General features: G+C 43.5%; 1 protein-coding gene across 1 annotated transcript in view; it reads right to left on the bottom strand.

The window, feature by feature from the left end:
* Positions 1-17,400: 17,400 nt before the first annotated feature.
* The window catches only part of zmat3 (zinc finger, matrin-type 3), a 78,475-nt gene continuing 73,167 nt past the window's right edge, over positions 17,401-22,708 (bottom strand). The window contains exon 5 of the mRNA XM_085991181.1: positions 17,401-19,728. Coding sequence (XP_085847307.1) covers positions 19,520-19,728 — 209 coding nt within the window. The 3' untranslated portion in view covers positions 17,401-19,519. The remainder of the gene's footprint in view (positions 19,729-22,708) is intronic.

The following is a 22,708-nucleotide window of genomic DNA, read 5'->3' as shown; positions in this document are numbered from 1 at the left end:
GAAGCCGACTTTGCTTTGTCCATCTTGAGTGGTGACCTTCAGATAAGTCACACCTGCAATGGCCTTAGCGGATGTGTCTGCAAAGCTCTTTGAATTGGGCATTTGAGGGAGAGAAGGACGTATAGGGGCAAGGTATTCGGATCTCCTGTAAGTCTTGAAGTGAGTCTCTCCATCTGTCCCACTCTGCTTCCATCTCTTCAGGGAGGGGTGAATCCCACTCTTCAGCGCGTGTGGAGAGTTCCCTGAGGAGCAACCTGCCTTGTATGGTGACAGGGGCGAAGAAGCCGAGAGGGTCGTATAGGCTGTTGACTGTAGAGAGCACTCCTCTACGTGTGAAGGGTTTCTTGTCAGCTAAGGCTTGGAACGTGAACATGTCTGTTGCTATGTTCTAAGACACTCCTAGGCTACGCTGTAGGGGGGAGGTCATCAGTGAAGAGGTCTAGATCCTTGACATCCTTAGCACGATCTTCAGGGGGGAATGCCTCCATCACTGCTGGTCTGTTAGAGGCTATCTTGTGTAGCCTGAGGTTGGATAGTGCAAGTAGTTCCTGAGCTCGTCCAAGGGTACTGATGGCCTCTGCTTCGGTCGGGAATGACTTCAGTGCATCGTCGACGTAGAACTCTCGTTCGATGAACCCTCTCACATCACTGCCAAAGTCATCTTCTTCTTCCTTGGCAGCCCTCCTTAGTCCATATATGGCGACAGCAGGGGACGGGCTATTCCTGAAGACATGGACACGCATTCTGTAGTCCACAATGTCTCTGTTGGGGTCGTTGTTGCGATACCACAGGAAGCGGAGGAAGTCTCTGTGGTCTTCTCTCACCACAAAGCAGTGAAACATGTGCTGGATATCGGCATTGATGGCGACGGGCTCTTTCCTGAATCTCATGAGTACCCCCAAGAGGCTTGTTGAGATCGGGCCCTGTGAGGAGTACATCGTTGAGAGAGACTCCCTGATATGGTGCACTGGAGTCAAACACCAAGTGGATCTGTTCCGGCTTTTTCGGGTGATAGACTCCAAAGGAGGGGAGGTACCAACACTCTTGGCCTTCCTGAAGTGGAGGAGCTAGCGCTGCATGATCGTTGACAAGCATTTTCTTGACAAACTCTAGGAAGTGTGCTTTCATCTTCAGCTTCTTCTCTAGTGTGCGACGGAGTGAGTTAAGACGATTATAGGCATACTCCCTGTTGTTCGGCAGCCGTCGTCTGGGGTCCTGGAAGGGTAAGGGTGCAACCCAGCTGTTAGAGCTGTCACGAGAGACCTCATTGTCCATAATCTGGAGGAATCTCATGTCATCGATCGATGGAGCAAGTTTGTGGTCATTGGCGGTGCGACAGAAGACTGACTGACCCGGGTTCTCTCCAGTGAGCATCATCTGTGTGCTGTCTGTGGAGATCAGTGCTGGGGGGTTCTGAGGCTGGGCCGTATGACTGAACTTCTCTGTCACTCGGATCCGACTACTGCATGGGGTAAGGTAGCTTGGACGACCATTCTCCAAGATGGAAGTCTTGAGTGTGCTCACCTGAGATGGCTTGTGAGCACCCCTGAAGCACACATCTCCAACAACGACCCAGCCGAGGTCTAGCCTTTGGGCGAAAGGGGCATCATGTGGACCGTTGATCTGTTTCCTTATCTTATGTACCCTCAGGATGTCCCTTCTCAACAACAGGAGTATGTCTGCGTCTGGATCAAGAGGTGGGATCTCGTCTGCAATGCGTCTCAGATGACGGTGATGAGCTGCATTCGGAGTGGGAATCTCAGAACGGTTGTCGGGGGCTTGATTACATTCGATGAGTGTAGGAAGGGGGAGACTAATCTTCCCATCGGCTGACTCAACAACATAACCACAGGCCCTCCTGCCGGCTGTCTCTGAAAGTCCAGCACACGTCTTCAGCATGTAAGGCGACGGACTTCCTTTGACCGTGAAGATGTCGAAGAACTCGGATCTTGCTAGAGAACGATTGCTTTGTTCGTCTAGTATGGCATACATCTTTTCAGATTCCTGGCGACGTCCTACGGGGTACACATTAACGAGGCATATCTTGGAGCATGCTCTTGCGCTCACTCCTTCTCCACACACCTCAGTGCACTTGGATGTAATCTCCGGACCGACAGCTCCCTCTCTCTCCCCGCTATGCTCTGAGGCGGGAGGAGGCGACCCTGACTTCCAAGGAGCTGGGCCTGGGTGGAGTGCTGAAATGTGCCGATCACTTTCACATTCTGTGCATTTTGCATCTACCTTGCAGTTCTTGGCGAGATGGTTCGTGGAAGAGCAGCACTTGAAACATATAGAGTTCTCTTTGAGATACTGTTTGCGGTCTTCCAGGGACATCTCTCTGAAGCCTCTGCACTTCTTTAATGGATGGGGATGGGGCTTGTTGTGGATGGGGCATTGTTTGCTCATATCCTCAGATTTCTTCTGATCGCTTGTGTTCTCGGTTGAAGACGCTTGCATTTTGTGGACAGATATTGGTGTCTTTCCATATCTGTCAAACTTGTCTCTTCTGGCAAGTGCTGTGTGGGAGGAGAAGAGGTTGAAGCTGGGGTCGGTCCTGGCTTTGGCTTCTTTACAGATGAAGTTGGCAAACACAGAGAATGGAGGGAAGGTAACGTTGTGCTTTAGCTTGAACTCTGACCCAAATGATATCCACTTCTCCTGCAGATTGAATGGAAGCTTCTCAATGATGGGACTTACCCCTCTGGAAGTGTCTAAGTACAATAGGCCGGGTAGGTAGCCGTCCTGCTTTGCGGCTTTGAGTTCCGACAGCAGATCTCCAAGGTCGTGGAGCTTCTGGGGTTCCTTATTTGTCAACTTCGGAAAGTTCTCCAACCTGGCAAAGAGAGCCCTTTCAATGGCTTCAGGCGAGCCGTAGCTTTCTTCCAGCCTCGCCCAAGCCATCTTCAACCCCGCTGGCGGATGTCCCACATTAACCGCTTTTATCCTGCGTGCCTGTCCGGCGGACTCTGGGCCGAGCCATTTGATAAGGAGGTCGAGCTCTTCTCCCGCCGACAGGTCTAAGCCCGATATGGCACCATGGAAGGAGGACTTCCACGCCCGATAATTCTCTGGTCTATCATCAAACGTGGTTAGCCCTGTAGTCACCAGCTGGCTGCGTGCAAGGTATTTGGCAAGGTTGTAGGTGGTGGGACCTGTGCTAGGGTTGCCTTGAGTAGGAGCTCTGTTGGGGGTCTCAAGGAAACGAAAGGGGGTTTGCTGCTGACTTTCTCTCTTCAGCGCTCCATTCCTCTGCACCGTGTCCTCTGTTTTGCAGGGGAGGATCCTGTGACTTGAGGTACGCTGTCCATTTTGCCCTTGATTGGTGACATGGGGCATGTTATATGAAGTGCTTGAGTCTGTAGAGATGTGCAGGTCTTCATCCCTCTCGTAAACTGTGTGTCGGCTTGGTCGCTCACGTAATCTCTGGTGCGCTGTAGTCGACTCTGCCATGGAACGGGAATTAAAGGTTTGTTAGCTGTCTCAGGATCAGCTTCCACCAAAACTGCCTCGAATATTTGTGCCTCAGCTAATGCAGCATCTATCTCTTTTTCTTCCTGCAGAGCGTCTAATGTGGCTTGGAGACGGGCCTGTTCAGCTTGGAGTCCAACTTGGAGACGGGCCTGGCCAACTTGGAGATGGGCCTGGTCAGCTTGGAGTTCAACTTGGAGACGGGCCTGGTCAGCTTGGAGTTCAGCTTGGAGACAGGCCTGGTCGGCTAGAAGACGGGCTTGTTCAACTTTATTTCTATTTCTTTGTTGACATAAGCAGCTCTGGCTTGGGCTGCTTCTAGCCTAGCCCGTGCTTTGGCGATGGCCATGCTTACCCTAGAACACCTGACGACCGTGAACCGGCTGATGACCTAGAACCAGCTGATGATCTAGAACCAGCTGATGACCGTGAACCGGCTGATGACCGTGAGCCGGCTGATGACCGTGAACCAGCTGATGACCTAGAACCAGCTGGCGATCTGTAGTAATGAGAGCTTATAGACAGATTGCCAGATTCTTCAGTTTCATCTAACTGTTTAAGGTCTTCTACTCGCTGAGTAGCGTTTTCGGTATTACCTTCTGCCATGTTGATGTGAGGTAAGTGTGGTGTACAAGGTGAAGACTTAAGCTGGCTCTGTCGTGATGGCTTACTCTGCGCTTTGATGACGGCCGCTTAACTCGGAGTCCTTGCTGCTCCACGTGGAGGATCTCCTCTCTTCACAGCTAGCCATAATGCTGTCTTTTCACTGTACTGGTCTCACTAGATGTGCTCCTATCTAGTTATCCAGCCAGCTAAACACTCATTCAAATAATTCCTCTGAGAAGCAGGTTGCTGTTTTGAAGCTTTACTTGAACAAATTTGTGAAACTGTAAACAAAGACAAAGTATGTTTTGTACATAGAACTGAGTACTATATATTAGATGTTACATAAGATATAAACATGTTTATGACAACAGAATAGACTAATTGTATAACTAAATAGCACTGAAGCTAAACCTCGGTAACTAACAGCTAATAACTTCTTATAGACAAAGTATTGTCAAAATACTACACTGACAAGGTTGTTATCATGTTATTAAACAAGGATACTCACAGACATTGTGTCTTGCCTAGCGTATAAGAAGGGATGGCGTAGGATTAGAATGCCTGCCTCATGAGCTTTCTTCACAACTCAGCAGGTTCTTCCTGGAATACTAATTCCGGGTCAAACAGGAAGGAAGGTCAAATAACACTGCTATACACTGACTACCACTAGAGGGTGCTATCTGCATGCAATAAGTCCAGAACACTATATGCACCACGACAACTGGCTGTTCACCCTCCCCTTCCAAAATGTTCTGCAGCCGCTCTGAGACATCCTTAACCCTTGCACCAGGGAGGCAACACACCATCCTGGAGTCTTGTTTGCGGCCACAGAAACGCCTATCTATTCCCCTTACAATAGAATGGCCTATCACTATAGCTCTCCCACTCTTTTTCCTCCCGTACTGTGCAGCAGAACCACCCCTGGTACCAGGAAGTTGGCTGCTGCTGCCTTCCCCTGGTAAGCCATCCCCCCAACAGTATCCAAAGTGGTATATCTGTTTGAGAGGGGGATAGCCACAGGGGACTCCTGCACTATCTGCCTGCACCTACTACTCTGTCTGTTGGTCACCCATTCCCTTTCCGCCTGTGCAACCTTTGCCTGCAGTGTGACCAACTGCTTAAACGTGATATCCACGACGTCCTCAGCATCACGAATGGTCCAGTATGTATCCAATCGCAGTTCCAGCGCCGCAATGCGGTCTGCCAGTAACTGCAGCTGGATACACTTCCTGCACTCATGGTTGTCAGGGACACAGGAAGTGTCCCTGAGTTCCCACATAGCGCAGGAGGAGCATACCATGGTGCCGAGCTGTACTGCCATGACTTACCCTTTAATTAATTCAAAATAAATTAAATCAAGTCAATCCCACCAATTACACTACAGTTAAATGATATATTTAAAGGCCCTGGTTTACAAACAGTCCCCGCTACACCACAGAGAGCTTAGAAACTATAAACCACAGAGTTAAAGTTTAAAAAAGAGAGAAATACTCACCAACCAATCACTTACCTGCTTTCTGGTGATGTCACACTTTGATTACTTTTTACTTCTCTCCCTCTCTCCGAGATTGGTAAGCCTACCTGCTCTCTGCCGCCTCTTTATAGCATCGCCGCTGAGTTTCCCGCAGGTCCGCCGCCGCCGCTCTGAGGCCTACCTGAACTCTGCCGCCTCTTTATAGCCTCGCCGCCGAGTTTCCCGCAGGTCCGCCACCGCCACTCCATCGTGTTGTATGGCACTACCACCGGGCTAAATGGGATAGATTCAGAACAGATCTAGCAGCTCAAAACTGGGCATCCATGAGGCACTGTGGGGCTATCAGAAGAAGCAGAATTGTATTCCACCACAATCTGTAACCTCATGGCCCGGCATATCCCTCACTCTACCATTACCATCAAGCCCAGGGACCAACCCTGGTTCAATGAGGAGTGCAGAAGAGCATGCCAGGAGCAGCACCAGGTGAACCTGGGGAAGCTGCAACACAGGACTACATACATGCTAAACTGCGGAAGCAGCATGCTATAGACAGAGCTAAGCAATCCTACAATCAATGAATCAGATCAAAGCCCTGCAGTCCTGCCACATCCAGTCGTGAATGGTGGTGGACAATTAAACAACTAATGGGAGGAGGCTCCATGAATATCCCCATCCTCAATGATGGCGGAGCCCAGCACGCGAGTGCAAAAGACAAGGCTGAAGCGTTTGCAACCATCTTTAGCCAGAAGTGCCAAGTAGATGATCCATATTGACCTCCTCCTGAGATCCCCACCATCACAGAAGCCAGTCTTTAGCCAATTCGATTCACTCCACATGATATCAAGAAACAGCTGAGTGCACTGAATACAGCAAAGGCTATGGGCCCTGACAACATCCCTGCTATCGTGCTGAAGACTTGTGCTCCAGAACTAGCTGAGCCTTTAGCCAAGCTGTTCCAGTACAGCTACAACATTGGCATTTACCTGTCAATGTGGAAAACTGCCCAGGTATGTCCTGTTCACAAAAAGCAGCACAAATCCAATCCGGCCAATTACCGCCCCATCAGTCTACTCTCAATTATCAGCCAAGTGATGGAAGGTGTCTTCAACAGTGCTATCAAGCAGCACTTACTCACTAAATAACCTGTTCACTAATGTTCAGTTTGGGTTCCAGCAGGACCACTTGGCTCCAGATCTCATTACATCCTTGGACCAAACATGGACAAAAGAGCTGAATTACAGAGGCGAGGTGAGAGTGACTGCCCTTGACATCAAAGCAGCATTTGACCGAGTGTGGCATCAAGGAGCTCTGGTAAAATTGAAGTTAATGGGAATCAGAGGGAAAACTCGGCACTGGCTGGAGTCATACCTAGCACAAAAGGAAGATGGTTGTGGTTATTGGAGGTCAATCATCTCAGCCGCACGACATCATTGCAGGAGTTCCTCAGGGCAGTGTCCTAGGCCCAACCATCTTGAGCTGCTTCATCAATAGCCTTCCCTCCATCATAGGGTCAGAAGTGGGGATGTTCGCTGATGATTGCAGTGTTCAGTTCCATTTGCAACTCCTCAGATAATGAAGCAGTCCATGTCAGCATGCAGCAAGACCTGGACAACATTCAGGCTTGAGCTGATAAGTGGCAAGTAACATTTGTGCCACACAATTACCAGTCAATGAATATCTCCAACAAGCGAAAGTCTAACCACTGCCCCTTGACATTCAACAGCATTACCATCGCTGAATTCCCCACCATCAACATCCTAGGGGTCACCATTGACCAGAAACTTAATTGGACCAGCCATATAAACACTGTGGCAACAACAGGAGGTCAGAGGCTGGGTATTCTGCGGCGAGTGTCTCACCTCCTGACTCCCCAAAGCCTTTTCATCAACTACAAGGCACAAGTAAGGAGTGTGATGGAATACTCTCCACTTGCCTGGATGAGTGCAGCTCCAACAACACTCAAGAAGCTTGACACCATCCAGGAAAAAGCAGCCTGCTTGATTGGCATCCCATCCAACACCTTAAATATTAATTCCCTCCACCAACAGCGCACCGTGGCTGCAGTGTGTACCATCTACAAGGTGCACTGCAGCAACTCGCCAAGGCTTCTTCAGCAGCACCTCCCAAACTCGCAACCTCTACCACCTAGAAGGGCAAGGGCAGCAGGCGCATGGGAACACCATCACCTGTAAGTTCCCTCCAAATTACACACCATCCTGACTTGGAAATTTATCACCGTTCTTTCATTGTCGCTGGGTCAAATCCTGGAACTCCCTCCCTAACAGCACTGTGGGAGTACCTTCACCACATGGACTGCAGTGGTTCAATAAGGCGGCTCACCACCACCTTCTCAAGGGCAATTAGAGATGGGCAATAAATGCTGGCTATGCCAGCGACGCCCACATCCCAGGAACTAATTTTTTTTTAAATGCTCATGGCCGTTAACTTCTGGATGCTCGCGCTTATGAGGACCCAGCTGCAGACTGCTGCACTTCGGCTGCTGTCAAGCAGTCTGGTCCAGTTGACCTCTTGGCACCATGACAGGTATTGTTTGAGAGGGTGCAAAGGCGCAGACGTTCTGACATCAAGATAGAGGACAACACGTACTCCTCCCATAGGGCCACCACCAATCCTGTGAGCCTCCTCACTTCCAATGATCTGTGGGAGAGCAGACTGCAAAGATGAGCAGAATGAGATCTTTAAGCTGAATTTTGCTCATGTAGTGTCCGTGTGTAGATAAAGACACTGAAGACAGGAATTGGTTCATAGGTATTTACTAAGCAAGTCTGGGGGGGGGGTTTCTAAAGGATATACACAATACACAGGCTTATATAGCCCAAGTGGCAATTACCGGCATTACGCACACCTGGGGCTCTTAAAGGCACATACACCACAATTCCTCCCCTTCTAGCTAACTAGTACATCATATTTTAAGTAATTATTAATTACATATTATATGCAAAATAATATACATTGCTGTATTAATTAATTATAAGTTAGTCTCTCAGGAGGCTTCCTGACTCGGTCCGGATAACGCCTCGGGGGTGTAGTAGTTTCTGGTGGTGTAGTAGGTTCTTCTGGCAAGGCTGATTCGGCTTGAAGGCCAGTGTCGGGTTCATCGGGCTCCAGTATCACCAGATCGGAGGTAGATATGGGTATCTCTACTTCATCGTTAGATGTATAGAGTGGTGGTGTAGGTTGTCCCTTTTCAGATGACTTGATGATTTGGTCAGCATGGCGCCTTATTATGCTGTCTCCAATGTCCACGGTATACATCAGTGGTCCTAATCGTGTGCAGATAGTTCCAGGCTGCCATTTCTCGGTACGGTAGTCCCGGGCCAAAACCGGTTGGCCTATCTGGAAGGCCCTAGTTGGCCTTTCATTCATGCCCTGAAACTGCCGGTTCTCCACGTCCCTTCGGATGTTGGGCTTGACCAAATCCAGCCGGCATCTTAGGTTTCTATTGTAGAACATCATGGCGGGAGTTTGGTTAGTAACCATATGCGTTGCATTCCTATATGCAAATAAGAAGTTATCCACCTTGTGCTGAAGTTTTATGTCTTCATTACCCATGGCCTTGATGGCCTTCTTGAAGGTCTGGACAAACCTTTCAGCCAATCCATTGGTGGCAGGATGGTATGGGGCGGACGTGTAGTGCTTTACCCCATTGTTCTTTAAGAACTTTCTGAATTCTTCGGACACAAATTGCGGTCCATTATCAGAACATATCTGCTCCGGCAGCCCATTCCTGGCAAATATGGTCCTTAATACTGTGATGGATTTTTCCGTGGTGGTGGAGGACATCTTTATTACCTCCGGCCACTTGGAGTGTGCATCAACTGCGATTAAGAACATTGAGTCCATAAATGGACCAGCAAAGTCGATGTGCACCCTTTGCCAGGGAGATGAGGGCCACTCCCATGGATGTAGAGGGGCCTGTGGCGGAGCATTTTGGACCTTCTGGCATCCTAGCTAGGTTCTTCATTTTCACTCCACCCAGATGCCCCTCGTGAAGCTCCTTTAGCACTTTATCCTGGAGTTTGGGTGGAATCACCACTCTGGATCCACACATCAAGGTTCCTCGGCACACTGACAGCTGTTCTCTTCTTTGCGAGAATGCTGGCAACAGTGGTTCGCCATGTGCTGGCCATCCCTTCACTGTTAAATCGTAGACCCGTGAGAGAGTAGGGTCATTTCTTGTCTCCCTTTCAATGGCAGAGTTTGTCACCGGTAGACATTCCACTATGGTAGAGTGGAATATCTCTACTGGGTCTACTGTAGGTACCTCTTCTATCGTTGGCAACAGTAGGCGTGATAAACCGTCAGCATTCCCATGCTGTTTTGACCCTTTGTATTCAATGTTGTATTGGTGTGCCCCTAGAAAAAGGGACCACCTCTGTAGTCTTTGTGCCGTCATAATGGGGACACCTTTTTTAGGGTTAAATATGGAGATGAGGGGTTGATGGTCAGTCAGCAAGGTAAAGTTTTGTCCGTGTAGGTAATGGTTGAATTTCTTCACTCCCCATACCAGGCTGAGTGCTTCCCTGTCTATCTGGGCATAGTTACGCTCAGCTGAGTTCAATGAGCGTGACGCAAAAGCTATCGGCCGTTCCGAGCCATCAGGGAATCTATGGGACAATACCGCTCCTATGCCGTAAGGGGATGCATCGCACGCCAGTCTGATTGGTAGTGATGGGTTGTAATGAGCCAAAATTTTCTCGGATGTGATTAAGTCTTTACATTTATGGAAGGCACGTTTACAGTCTTCGTTCCATTTCCAAATCACTCCTGTCTGTAGAAGATCATTAAGAGGGTGTAGAATAGTTGATAAGTTCGGTAAAAATTTATGATAGTAATTTATTAATCCCAGGAATGACCTTAATTGTGAAACATTTTCAGGTGCTGGGGCTTTTATAACTGCTTCAATTTTTTCAGGTGACTTATGCAACCCTTCCTTATTAATTATGTGGCCACAATATGATATCTGATTTTGGAAAAATTCGCACTTGCGGCGATTTGCTCGTAGGCCCCGTTCTTTCAGCCTAGTCAGCACCTGCTCCAAATTGGCAAGGTGCTCGTTGTCGTTTTCTCCTGTTATAAGGATGTCGTCTAGGTAGCATTGAGTCCCCGGAATCCCTTGCAGGACTTGCTCCATAGCTCTTTGCCAGATAGCTGGAGCTGATGCTATTCCAAAAACCAGTCAATTGTACTGGTACAGGCCTTTGTGTGTGTTTATTGTGAGATACTTTTTAGAGGTCTCCTCAACCTCCATCTGTAGATATGCCTGTGCCAAGTCAATTTTTGTGAAACGTTTCCCTCCGGATAGTGAGGCGAAAATATCTTCTATCCTTGGAAGAGGATACTGTACCGTGTGAAGGACCAGGTTTACAGTCACCTTAAAGTCCCCACAGATGCGAATTTTTTTCTGTTCCTCAGAGTTATTTTTCAATGTTTTTTTTCCTTACTGGTCACCGTCAGTGCCTGAATGGAGTGCCAGTCTAAACGTATCTTCCTTATCCATTCACGTCCCAACAACGGTGGACCACCATCTTGTAGAATGTATAAATACAACTTTTGTATTTCTTTGCCGTTGTATACCACAGGCACCCTTATTTTTCCTTTGGGGTAGACTTTCTGCCCCGTATATGTTTTTAAGATAATGGATGTGTCTTTTAGAGGTATATGCGAAAATAGCCTCTCGTAATCTCGTCGATTTATTACGGTTAGAGCTGATCCTGTATCTAGCTCCATTTTAACTGGGGACCCTGCTATTGTGAGGGTAACCCAAATGGTTTGGTAATCCTCTTTGGCAAGTACATTATGTAATTTGAGACAGCTTAGTCTCTTGTTTCCGGAGTCGCTATCGCTATTCTGGTCTTCGGAGCTATTGTCCGTCATCATTTGTACCTTCCTGTACTTTTCTTTATTGATTTTTTGTTTTCTGTCAGTGGATTTATTTTGTCCAGATTGGCATACCCGTGCAATGTGTCCAATCTTACCACATTGCCTGCATGCTTTGCCCTTGAACCAGCAGTCCCTCTGGTTATGGGTGGATCTGCCGCAGCGATAACATCTTCCGAACTCCTGTGTCATTTTATGGGTGCCGAAATCCTGTGTCTCTTGTTGTATCTCTGCAGTTCCTTTTGCTGCTGCTTCGTATGATACAGCCATACTGAAAGCTTTGTCCAATGTTAAATCTTTTTCAGAAAGCAGTCTTTTTTGTGTTCCTTCACTTAAGAGACCGCAAACAAATTTGTCTCGAAGATAATCCGATAGTCCTGCTCCGAATTGGCAGTACTTTGATAGCTTTCTTAATTCGGTTAGGTAATCAGCTTTACTTTCATTCTTGTGTTGATTTCTCTTGAAGAACTTGAATCGTTCCGCTATCAGCAGCGGTGTTGGGTTTAAATGCTCCTGCAGGGTATCAACAATTTCTTTAAAAGTCTTGTCCTTTGGTTTGGCTGGAGTGATTAAATTTCGTAACAGCCCGTATGTCTTCGCGCCCATTAAGTTCAGAAGTACTGAAGCTTTTTTTTCATCTGTTATTCCATTTGCAGTGCAATAAACCTCTACTCTTTCCACGTATGTGGTCCAATCTTCTATTTTGCCATCAAAAGCCTCAATATTACCAGATTTAGGCATTTCAGAAAAGATATGGCGCTTCCCGCGCTTTTTTTTTCTCTCTGTAGCAATGATATGGTGCTTCCCGCGCTTTCCCGCCGCTGCTACCGATAACAACGCTGTTTTACTGTGGTTTCCGTTTATTCACTGTTGGAGACTCGTTCCCGACGGAGGTCTAAACGCTGACCTGCTTGCCGCGCCAGCCGTCTCTCGAGTGCACCCTCCCAGTCCGTTATTGCTTGCCTCCGATTTCGCTGCCTGTCTCAGCTGTAGAGCCCGCCGCTGGAGCTCCAGCCTGACGCCCAGGAAGGATTAGCGCAGTACCTGTCACCAGCTTGGCCAGCTGGTGAAACCACAGTTTCTCTTACTTCCTTGAGTCTTCTGGACGCTGGAGGAATCGATGTACTTGAGGTGCTGCCGAATTGCAGGTAAGTCCGTTTCCACTTCGTCGCCACTGTAGTGTCTGTGTGTAGATAAAGACACTGAAGACAGGAGTTGGTTCATAGGTATTTACTAAGCAAGTCTGGGGGGGGGGGTGGTTTCTAAAGGATATACACAATACACAGGCTTATATAGCCCAAGTGGCAATTACCGGCATTACGCACACCTGGGGCTCTTAAAGGCACATACACCATAATTGCTCTTAAAGGCACATACACCACAGCTCATCTTTAAGATGTCAAGCTGGCTAAATGTGCAATATGCTGAGGTGAATAATGGGTTATCTGTAATAGGCAGACAATCTCTCCATGCTCACAGTTTTTGCAGGGCCACTATTCTCCAAGGCTCTGTGCTCTGCTTGGGTGAGGGTTATAATGTCTGATACTCCTGCACCCTGGATTGCTCCTCTCCCTAGCATTATGTGGAATGCTTTTATTCCATTAATGTGCAGCTAGTGTGTGACCCCAGTTATCTTATCCTGCTCATGAATGCCCATGACCCAGGAAGCTGCTAAGATGCTTTCATCATGCGCCAGTCTACCATACCAGCTCTGATGGATCCAGATGATTGATTGGTGATCAAGGCTATCCCCTGCAATATGGCTTTTAACTCCAGTAAGGCTCCCACAGAGGGGAGAAACAGATACAACGTGACCCATGCAAGAAGAGTCATTGAGCAGACTATAGGCTTACTGAAGTCTCATTTTGGGTACCTGAATAAATCTGGTGGAGGCCTCCAATACAGCACAGCCAGGGTCTCTAGGTTAATTGTAACTTGCTGTGTACTACATAAGATCACAATGAATAAAGACTTACTGCTTCTGGAAGCAGCATGAGGAGGATGCACAGGAAGATGTGACAGCCTGCAGCCAGAGAGAGGATGCAACTTATAACCCAATGCTTTCAATGAATAAAAATTGACAAAGCAAACCTGCCTGCTTTCCCCCCTTCCACAAACTCCTTCGCTGGTAAAGACTTTGGCCTGTTTCCTTCATAAAACAGAAATTTAGCCTTTCCGTTGCCATCATCTGTCCTAAAAGTAAGCACGCATACAAAGGAATTAACTCTGAACTCTGCAGTCAAAAAGTGTTTATTTTTGCACAGCAACATTCATCAAAGGGTGCCAACAAAAACATTCACTATTTATAACTACAGGTAAACTACCCTTTATCCGAACTTCCGAAAACCGAAACCCTCTAAAAACCGAAGGTTTTTTCGTTCAGCGTAAGTCGTGCGCACGACCCCGACCGACTCCCACCCCCGACCCCCCGCTGACCCCCTGCCGACCCCGACCCCCGCCGACCCCCCCCGACAAATTTCCCAGTCTTATAAAATACCTTCTGAAATCCGAAATTTTCCGAAAACTGAAACATGGCTGGTCCCGAGGTTTTCGGATAAAGGATAGTCTACCTGTACTTCTGACCACAATATCTCCCCTTTGTGCTCGTGAATTTTCTGACTCTAGCTCCTTATCTACTGCTATGAGGTGCTTCCCGAGAGAGGTGTGGTTGAGTTTACAGATATATGAGGATCACCAAGAGTAGAAAAATAGGAACAAAAAATAGTATTAGGCCAAGTAACCGCAAAGATCAGTAAAAATAAAGAACATGAAACTGGGAATGGGGTTCTGGGAATTTCTGTCAGGCATGAAGATTAGTATTACTCCAGCAAGGTTATTTAATAAAAATTAATTTCAGCTAAGTCCATTTTGGTCTGATAGGGTATTACTAATTCCATCATGAAATACAGCTCATCTTTTGATTGAAAGGTTTCTCCCCAAATAAGAAATTGCATTAATCTCAAACTCCAGGAATGTCTGATCAATAGGCCATTAAAGCTGATAAATAACTGTTCCCTTTGCAATAAAAAAATGTATAGTTCTCCCTGAATGAAACGGTGAGAAAGGAATCCTGTTGTCTTGGCTTTTTTGCTGAAAGTTTATAAATAACTTACTTTATAATTAAATCATTTTATTTGAAGTTGAAAGGAAAGCAAGCTTTTACACATTTTCTACACCAATGATCTAGAATGTTTTGAACTGTATAAATTATCAGAGTACATTTTCCTGGGTATAGCATCTGATCAGCTCCCATCTCCAGAGCAATAGAAAATTAGGCACTAATTCACTGCGGCAGTTTAGCGCCCGAATAGCACCTCCCTTTTTCCGGTCTAACATTTTATGGCTTGCACAAAATGGTGCCCTAGGGTATTGTTAGCATTGAAATTTAATGTAAATTAGTTCCAGATGACATCATGCTGAGCTGTGACCTGTCTGCACTTCCTCTGGTGTCAGGTCAAGTGCTACTTTCCCCCAGTTAAACAGAGTGCTACGAGTCAGGGATGTTAGCATTTTAGTTGCTGACATTGAGCAAACCATTAAAGGTTTTGTCCCATTTCAGCAACAGCTCACTTTAAAAGATTTTGGCTGATTAAAGGGAGCTCATCATTTTGCTATCTTGCTTTTAGGCAAGCCCAGAAGCCATCATGGGGTGCCATTCTATGTGCCTCTGTACCTGTGCTACCTGGACGAGAAAGATGAGTGGGAAATCATGCTGGATTCTAGTGACATCTGGCAACATCAAAGGAGGAGGGCTCGTGTATGAACTACATGGGCACACCGGCTACGGCGGACATTTCTGAACCAATTGGAGCCGCAGTGCCTTTCATAATTGCTCCATTGGTGTTAAGAGTATATTTCTGTCATTTTTTAGCAATGGTAAAATAGAACCTTCTAATATTTCATTAATCAAAATCTTGTATAAAATTCCATGATGGAAATAAAAGTCAGTTTGCTTCAAATAGGATATCCTTAAAGAATATTTTATCATATTGGAATCTTCTTTTTCAAAGAATTGCTTTTAACTTAATTATGTTTTAGAACTCAGATTTGACATCTAAAGCCAAGTGTTGAGGGTGACCAATCACATAATAAGAGCCAGCAAAAGACCAAGCCCATTGCAAATATCCCCCAGATGGATTTTTTCTGGCTTAGAGACCTATTTTGGAAATTTTCCTTTCAGGTGTGAAACGTGGTTACGCCATGAATAGGGAGAACAGTTAACATTGAAAATATTTCCCACAGGGTATTGTTCATCTTTTGACCTATACTAGGCAGTTTGGTTCCAATGATTTTCTAATAAAAAACTCTACACAGCCATCCAGTAAAAAGTGGTCCCATACACTGGATCTTGCAAGAATTACTGGAGCAAGATACAAAATGAATGGAGATGGGGAACTTAAATGAGATCTACCAGTCATCCACTCAATCACCTACAGTAACTACTGGTGACTGAATGACCTTACAGAGATGCAACTAACTCCAATAATGAATACGCTTTACTGTGATATATATTATCATGCATTCAGAACTTTCAACTTAGGTGGGAGCATAAAGCAGGCGAGATTGGATCGACTGCCCCAGTCACATCCAGTCTTGATTTTCCTTTCCATTAAAGACAATGGAAAGAAAAAAAAGGGCCGAATGTACGAGTGCCCGATCTGATCTCGCCCATTTTACGTCCCTGCCAAAGTTGAAAGTTCAGGCTTACATGCATGATGCACTTTTTCATCTGATAAGCATTAAATGTATCATGATTTTAGAGGAAACAATATTGAATATTTAGGGAAATGTTCTGCACAATTCTTTGCTGTATATTAGGTGACATAACAATAGAGTATGGCCAGAGATCATTATAATATGGACATATATCCTACCAATGGACAATAAAATTGGACAGGATGTAAAATGGGCTGCTGATTTGCTATTGCCAATTTTTGCGCTACTGCCAAAGAACAATTTCACCCCCTTTACCTTCAGTGAGATATTGATGTATTGGAAGATCCAGTGGAGTGAATTTGATAGAAGACTTAAGGCTCTAAGTTATGAAGAAAAGCTCATGGAATTAAACTTATTAGCAAAACTATTTAAGGATGATATGATCAAGGTCATTAAAATGCCAAGAGTAACAGATGATATAGATGTAATCTTGTTATTTGTCTTGGACTGAATGTAGAACTTGAGGATATAAAGAGGTGAACTTTGAGTATGCCTCAAGATTTATAAGATTTCTCCCCTTCCCCCAAGTAATAGATATGTAAAACAGACTTCAAGCAAAATTAGTTAAAGCTGTGCCAACAATTCCTCTAAAAGGGAACTGAATACAGGTTGGGAATGGAATTAGAATTGGAGGCTGTAGGGATAGGTTTTGACTGAATTGATTAAATACTCCATTGGATGTGATGGTTCCTATGCAGATAGGGCTAAGGAGAAGATGTATTGTCTGGAGTACAGTTAGCCAGGGCTGAATAGTAGAGATGCAAGAATGGATATACAGGAAACTTTCGTTTAACCGGAGGTTAAATATCCGGAATGCTCTACCCACCGGCAAAATTCAGGAGTCGGTTCAGATAGTTTTTAAAAACTTTGTGTTGCTTTTTTTCTCGTCCTGGCTCTGCAAGCGTCTAGCTGAAGCTGTTGCTTAGCTACAGAGACGCTTGCAAGCTGCACCGACTGTTTTGAAGCTGTTGCTAAGCAACAGGGTTTGTTGCTTCAGATGGAGCTCAGAAGCTCCGTATGTTTTAACATCGGCACTCGTTTTTCCAGCAATATTGATCGACCGGCACCAGCTCGGTCCCGTCAGTGCCGGATACCAGAAAGTTTCCTGTAGATTGTGGACTTTTTACTTAGAGATAAGGAAGTACTTATGCCTTATTTGGGGCAAAAAATGGACAAAAGAGTTGCTAAAGAGTTTGTTTTGACATTAGCACTAAATAGAAACACAAAGAAAAAAGTTTTTAAAAAATCAAAAAATTATTTTATTCCATAAATTTAAATTTACAGGAGAAGTACATCATAAAGCTCTGTGAAATAAAAACAAACTCAAAGGTACGTTCAGGTAATTCATTCCTACAGGTGAGTTCAGGTAATGCAGTCTCTTATTTCTGCGATTTAGCATGGCAATAATCTATAATGAAAAAATTATAACATATATATATATATATATTATATATATATATATATATTTTACTGTGAATCAGCATCAAAAAGCCAGTGGCTTTTAAATTTATTTTATGCCCATTCTATGTGAAATTTTGTAACTATTCTTGTTAAATTATTAGTGAGACAGAACATTAAAAAATAAGACCTGAAGTGACTCCATGTTTGAAATGGAATTGTTAGCCTGTAGATTGTACCACTGGCTACAACTAAGATTTCAGACAAGTACAATCATGCAGTGGACAGTTTGAACCACAAATTTATAAATGCACTTTTTTAGTATCAACATCTATTATGGAAACCTAAAAGGTTCAATTTGATTATCTTTTGAAACGTAGACACCGAAACAGATCATCACCTTTCACATTAAATCCAGTGCAGAGAAAAATATGCCAATGCGCACAATGATAGAAAAATTCAGCACAATTTTACATCTGTAAAAAAATTATAAAAAATAAAACTATAATTTGATAAAGAACATTCATTCATAAAGGCTAACATTTATTAAAATCGATCCTGTGCCAACTGTTCTTCAATGTAGCCCTGGCAGTCCAGTGAAAAGGGACATAGATTTCATAGAATATAAAACAAGCAGTAGAGATCATGAAAATAACCATTTTCCATCACTAAAATAGAAAACTTGCAGTATATCCTGCGCAAATATACCCCTCAGCACAATGTTACTTATCTTGGCTATACTAGGTTTATCAATTTATATTATTTTCCACTTTGTAATTCAGACTTACCTGTAATCACTCCAAGCTATGACACACAAACTCATAATCAGTCATCTATCTCAGGTTTTGAAAAGATTTTATCTGTCAAATGTTGAAATTTGAATTGACCAGCTTGCAAAAGGGTAGCACGTATAACTTTACCACAATTTTGACCTTTACTTTTTTTAAAAATTACACTTCAGTGGATTATTTTCATAAGATTTTGGTAGTGAAACCAGTCTTAAAAGGAGGATTACACCATTAGGATCCTTTTTTAAAAAATCAAGTAGTTTCAAGATTCACAAGATGAACATTAACATCCTTTCGTTTTTCTGTTGTTGATTGTTTAAACAGTGCATGCTGACAATGCCTTTAGTGGCTAAAATACTCAGCCCAATTGTGAAGGAGTTAGTTATATATAATTATTTTATATATATATATAAAATATATGTGTGTATATATTATAGACATAAATCCAGGAATGCTTCAATTTTGTTAATTTAGCAACATCACATCATCAAGCTCTTCCAAGTCAGTACCTCTCCACAATGGTGTTGTTAACACTTTTTTTTTTAAAAACAAAAATATCTTAAAAATTAACTGAAATAAACAGAACAGGTGTTAACATATTATAGTTATTTTTGTATCTAATTATTTTTTCTGAGCCTGATGGTGAGACTCTCTTTATAAAGATCATTAAACAATAAATGAATGATTCAGAGTTGAACATTTATTAAGATATCATCTTTTGGACCAACTTCGGATGATCATTATAGACCACAAATCAAAATTAAGTAGAATTTTAAAGAAACTAAATTAGAATTACATTAAAATTCCACAAAAGTTGAACATTTTGTTAGAAGAAAAACAAATATTAAATCACTTAAGTGCTTCTAAATCATTTGCAGAAGCAGCATATGACCAGTTACACATTCATCCCTTTAAGGGACAAAACTTAGCAACAAAACAATTAAATGAGGTTCTCTATACACAAAGTAGCAACATTAAATTAAAATAATGTTAAGAGAAAGTACATTTTGGCATTAAACAATATTCTGTACAATTAAAAAACAATGGATTCTATGATTTTTTCTATTAATTATCAAGTCTTTAAACTTTCTATAGATAGTGAATGTTTCAGTAACAGACAATTATAAGCATTCTCCTAAAGTTTCAAGATGCATTTATTTCCAAAGCTTCATGCGTATCCAAGGTTTTCCATCTCATTGCGGTACCGCTGCTCTGACACCTTGCTCTTATGCAGTTTGCTTTCAAGGTGCAGCCGAAATTCTTGCTCCTCACTGGCCCCAATATTACACATGGAACAGTAGAACTGTCCACTTGGTGTCACACACATTGCTAGGTCACGTGGAATCCGCTGACGGGAACGTGGATTAAAGTAAGGACCTATATAATGATAAGTTTAAATTGTATGATTCAAGATCAATTTATTTAAAGAGACATGATAATTACATTTCCCTGATGCTTAGTGTCACCTCTAAATGATTATTTGTTCTTGTAAAATGTACTGAAGGAAACAATATTCTTATACAATAACGCGAGAATACAGTGTTTCTTTGCCATTGTTTCACTACAATGTTGCTCTGGCTGCAGCTTTCTGATTTCCTCTTTTATTTACTATCAGATTATCAGTTTCTAAATGTTTCATTTCTGTCTCTCATTGTCTTTGAGAAATAGGCTCTGAACTTTCTCTTTGTAGCGGTCTCTCCGTCTTCTTGAAATGATCTTGCATATTTCTGCCAGCTGGCGACAAATTCTTTCTCTGAATGTTGTTGACTTCCTGCTACTGTTGAGGTCTACTTTTCTCAGCTTCTTCTCCCTTTTTCTGTTTCCCTTTCCTTTCTTTTATTTCTGTTACATCTCTCTCAGTTACACTGAACTACAAGACTTCAGCAGCTATCCTATGATGTTGGTGAAATCTTCCAATTTGCTCCACACATTATATGACTTGGCAGCCAAATTTTCTTTTGTACAAAAATTTCACCACTATTTACTTAAATCTAGGCCTTCTGAAGTTGCCAGGTTAAGTACTGATCCCAGTATTTTAAACAGATTTAGAAATGTTTATAAGAGAAAAATCCACTTGTCACCATACACTATGTACACATTAATACACTGAATTGTGCGGGGGGGCCTTATCAGGTTAACATTAAAATGAAATAAAAGCATTACACAGAAATTCAGTTCTCAACTAGTTTTTAAAAAAGTGAATTCAGTATACACTGGGTAAGAAGAACCAATGTATTCATTACCTGTTACTGTCTGGCTAGTGGCTGGTCTGGTGATATAAAGACTAATACTTGTTTCTTTAAAGTTATGACTCTATGGCCGCGATTTTGTCATCGGTGTCGGGTTGGGTGCGGGATAGCTGGTTTCCAGCTTCCAGTCCCGCCACCAGCTGCATCCGCTCCACAGACGTGATTTTACCTTGATTGACCTGGTTAAGCCTGCCCTGCAGGCTTGCCGGTTAATTAACAGGAAGCGGGTCTAATGATGTAATTTGATGACGTGCCATCTGCCGGTTTCCTTAAAGGGACCACGCACAATTTTATTTTGACAGCATTCAGGTGCTGAAAAGACTGACAATCACTGCACAAAGGTTACCTCTTGCATCCAGGCTCTCCAATGACTCCCTCCATAGGCTGAAATAGATGGCAGCTGCAGGTGAGGTGGCAGAAGCGATCTGTCACTGGTGAAGAGGTTCTCCCAATGAGGTGGCACTGGACATATAGTTGGATTTAAAAACTTGTAAGCTAAAGAAATCTGTAAATGTTTTAAAAATGCAGTACCCAACATTTTCTTTGTTCTGAAACTCACCATGTGCAACATTGGATCCTTCACACCACTTCTGCAGCTGTCATCATTCCACAAACATTACAGCAGACTCAACACACTACACTTACTTGGCGTGGTGTCCGGATGTCACGAAACTCGAAACAGAAGCGGGAAAATCCAACAACAGGATGAAAACCACTGGCAAGTACCTGTTAATAGGCAGGTAATTGCCTTTAATCCGCATCCTGCCGCGCGGTGTCAGGTCCATTCGCAAATCGGGGACCCGACACTTGGGAAAGCTGTTTGGAGGCGGATTAACGGCGGGATCGAAACCTGCTGTCAATCAAATTGAATTTAACCTCTGACCCACCTCCAAACCTGTCCTCTGGGCGCCAGCAAAATCGCGGCCTATGACTCTAAACAATGTGGTACTAATCTGCCATATGCACTCAATCCCAAATATATTAGAAGAAAAACATACAAACAGCTGCCCGCCGCCACTGCATTCTATCCCATAAATTAGTTGATTAACAAAGAAATATATTAATTCCTTTAATTTAAAAAAAAACCCTATTCCAAAAATAAATAGGATGTAGGACCTGAGATAAATTAGTATTTCAGATAGTATTTCAGATGGGTACATCAGTTGTACAAATAATGTACCTTCCATGTAGTACATGCACTGGTATATCTTATATATATTAACAGGAGCACAAACTATATAAATAGCAGATTATTATCTTAATTTAGTCCCAAAAATTGCATTATAGTCCATTAGTTTATGACCGCTATATTTACAGTACAACTTATCTATCATGGTCTCTATAAAGTCACATGCATCAGTACAATACTGTAATATAAAACATTATTGAATGGTCCTCTCAGCTCCGAAAAATGGCCATCAGAGAATGCACATAACCTTTGGTGGAATTCAGGTATTCTATGTATTCAGGATGCAGAATAAAACATGTATAATGAGACTTTTGACCTGTGGGAAAGATTAATGGTGTTTTTCAAAATGTAATGCTTTGTGTATCTTGGATTGCATTACGATACTGGCAGTACACCTTTACAAAACAGAACTGTAAACACTTCAGGTTGCACTCTTTCTATAAAGCCATGCTACTTTATTTTGCCTCTTTTAGGCTGCGGAAATGCCCTGACATGTGCCTCTCTGTATCTGGAATTTCTCCTCTAATTAATAAAGTACATATTAAAAGCAGGAAGAACAATCAAAGCTTCCTTACAGACCAAAGGTTCTCCCCAACTTAAAAATTCAGAAATGAGCAAAGGGCATTTTGGATGATCTAAGTTCATTCCTCTAGTACCTAACTTTCCCATCATGGTAGCTTGTATTTTGAAGAACCCTAATATTTTTACTTCTGTTACCCTGCTTGTTTGTTGTTGTTTACCTTATCCATAGCATTTAATATTCTACATTCTTTACCCAGAGAGTAGTTAGAATATGGAATTCACTACTGCAAGAAGTAGTTGAGGTGAATAGTATAGATGCATTCAAGGGGAAGCTAGATAAGCACATGAGGGAGAATGGAACAGAAGGATAGGTTAATGGGGTTAGATGAAGAGGGGT

This window comes from Somniosus microcephalus, chromosome 6 (genome assembly GCF_052327205.1).
Source record: "Somniosus microcephalus isolate GS21.2 chromosome 6, FLI_Smic_1.0, whole genome shotgun sequence".
In the NCBI taxonomy this organism is placed as follows: Eukaryota; Metazoa; Chordata; class Chondrichthyes; order Squaliformes; family Somniosidae; genus Somniosus; species Somniosus microcephalus.
Note: the sequence above shows the minus strand (reverse complement) of the source record. Positions and strands in the feature narration are given on the sequence as shown.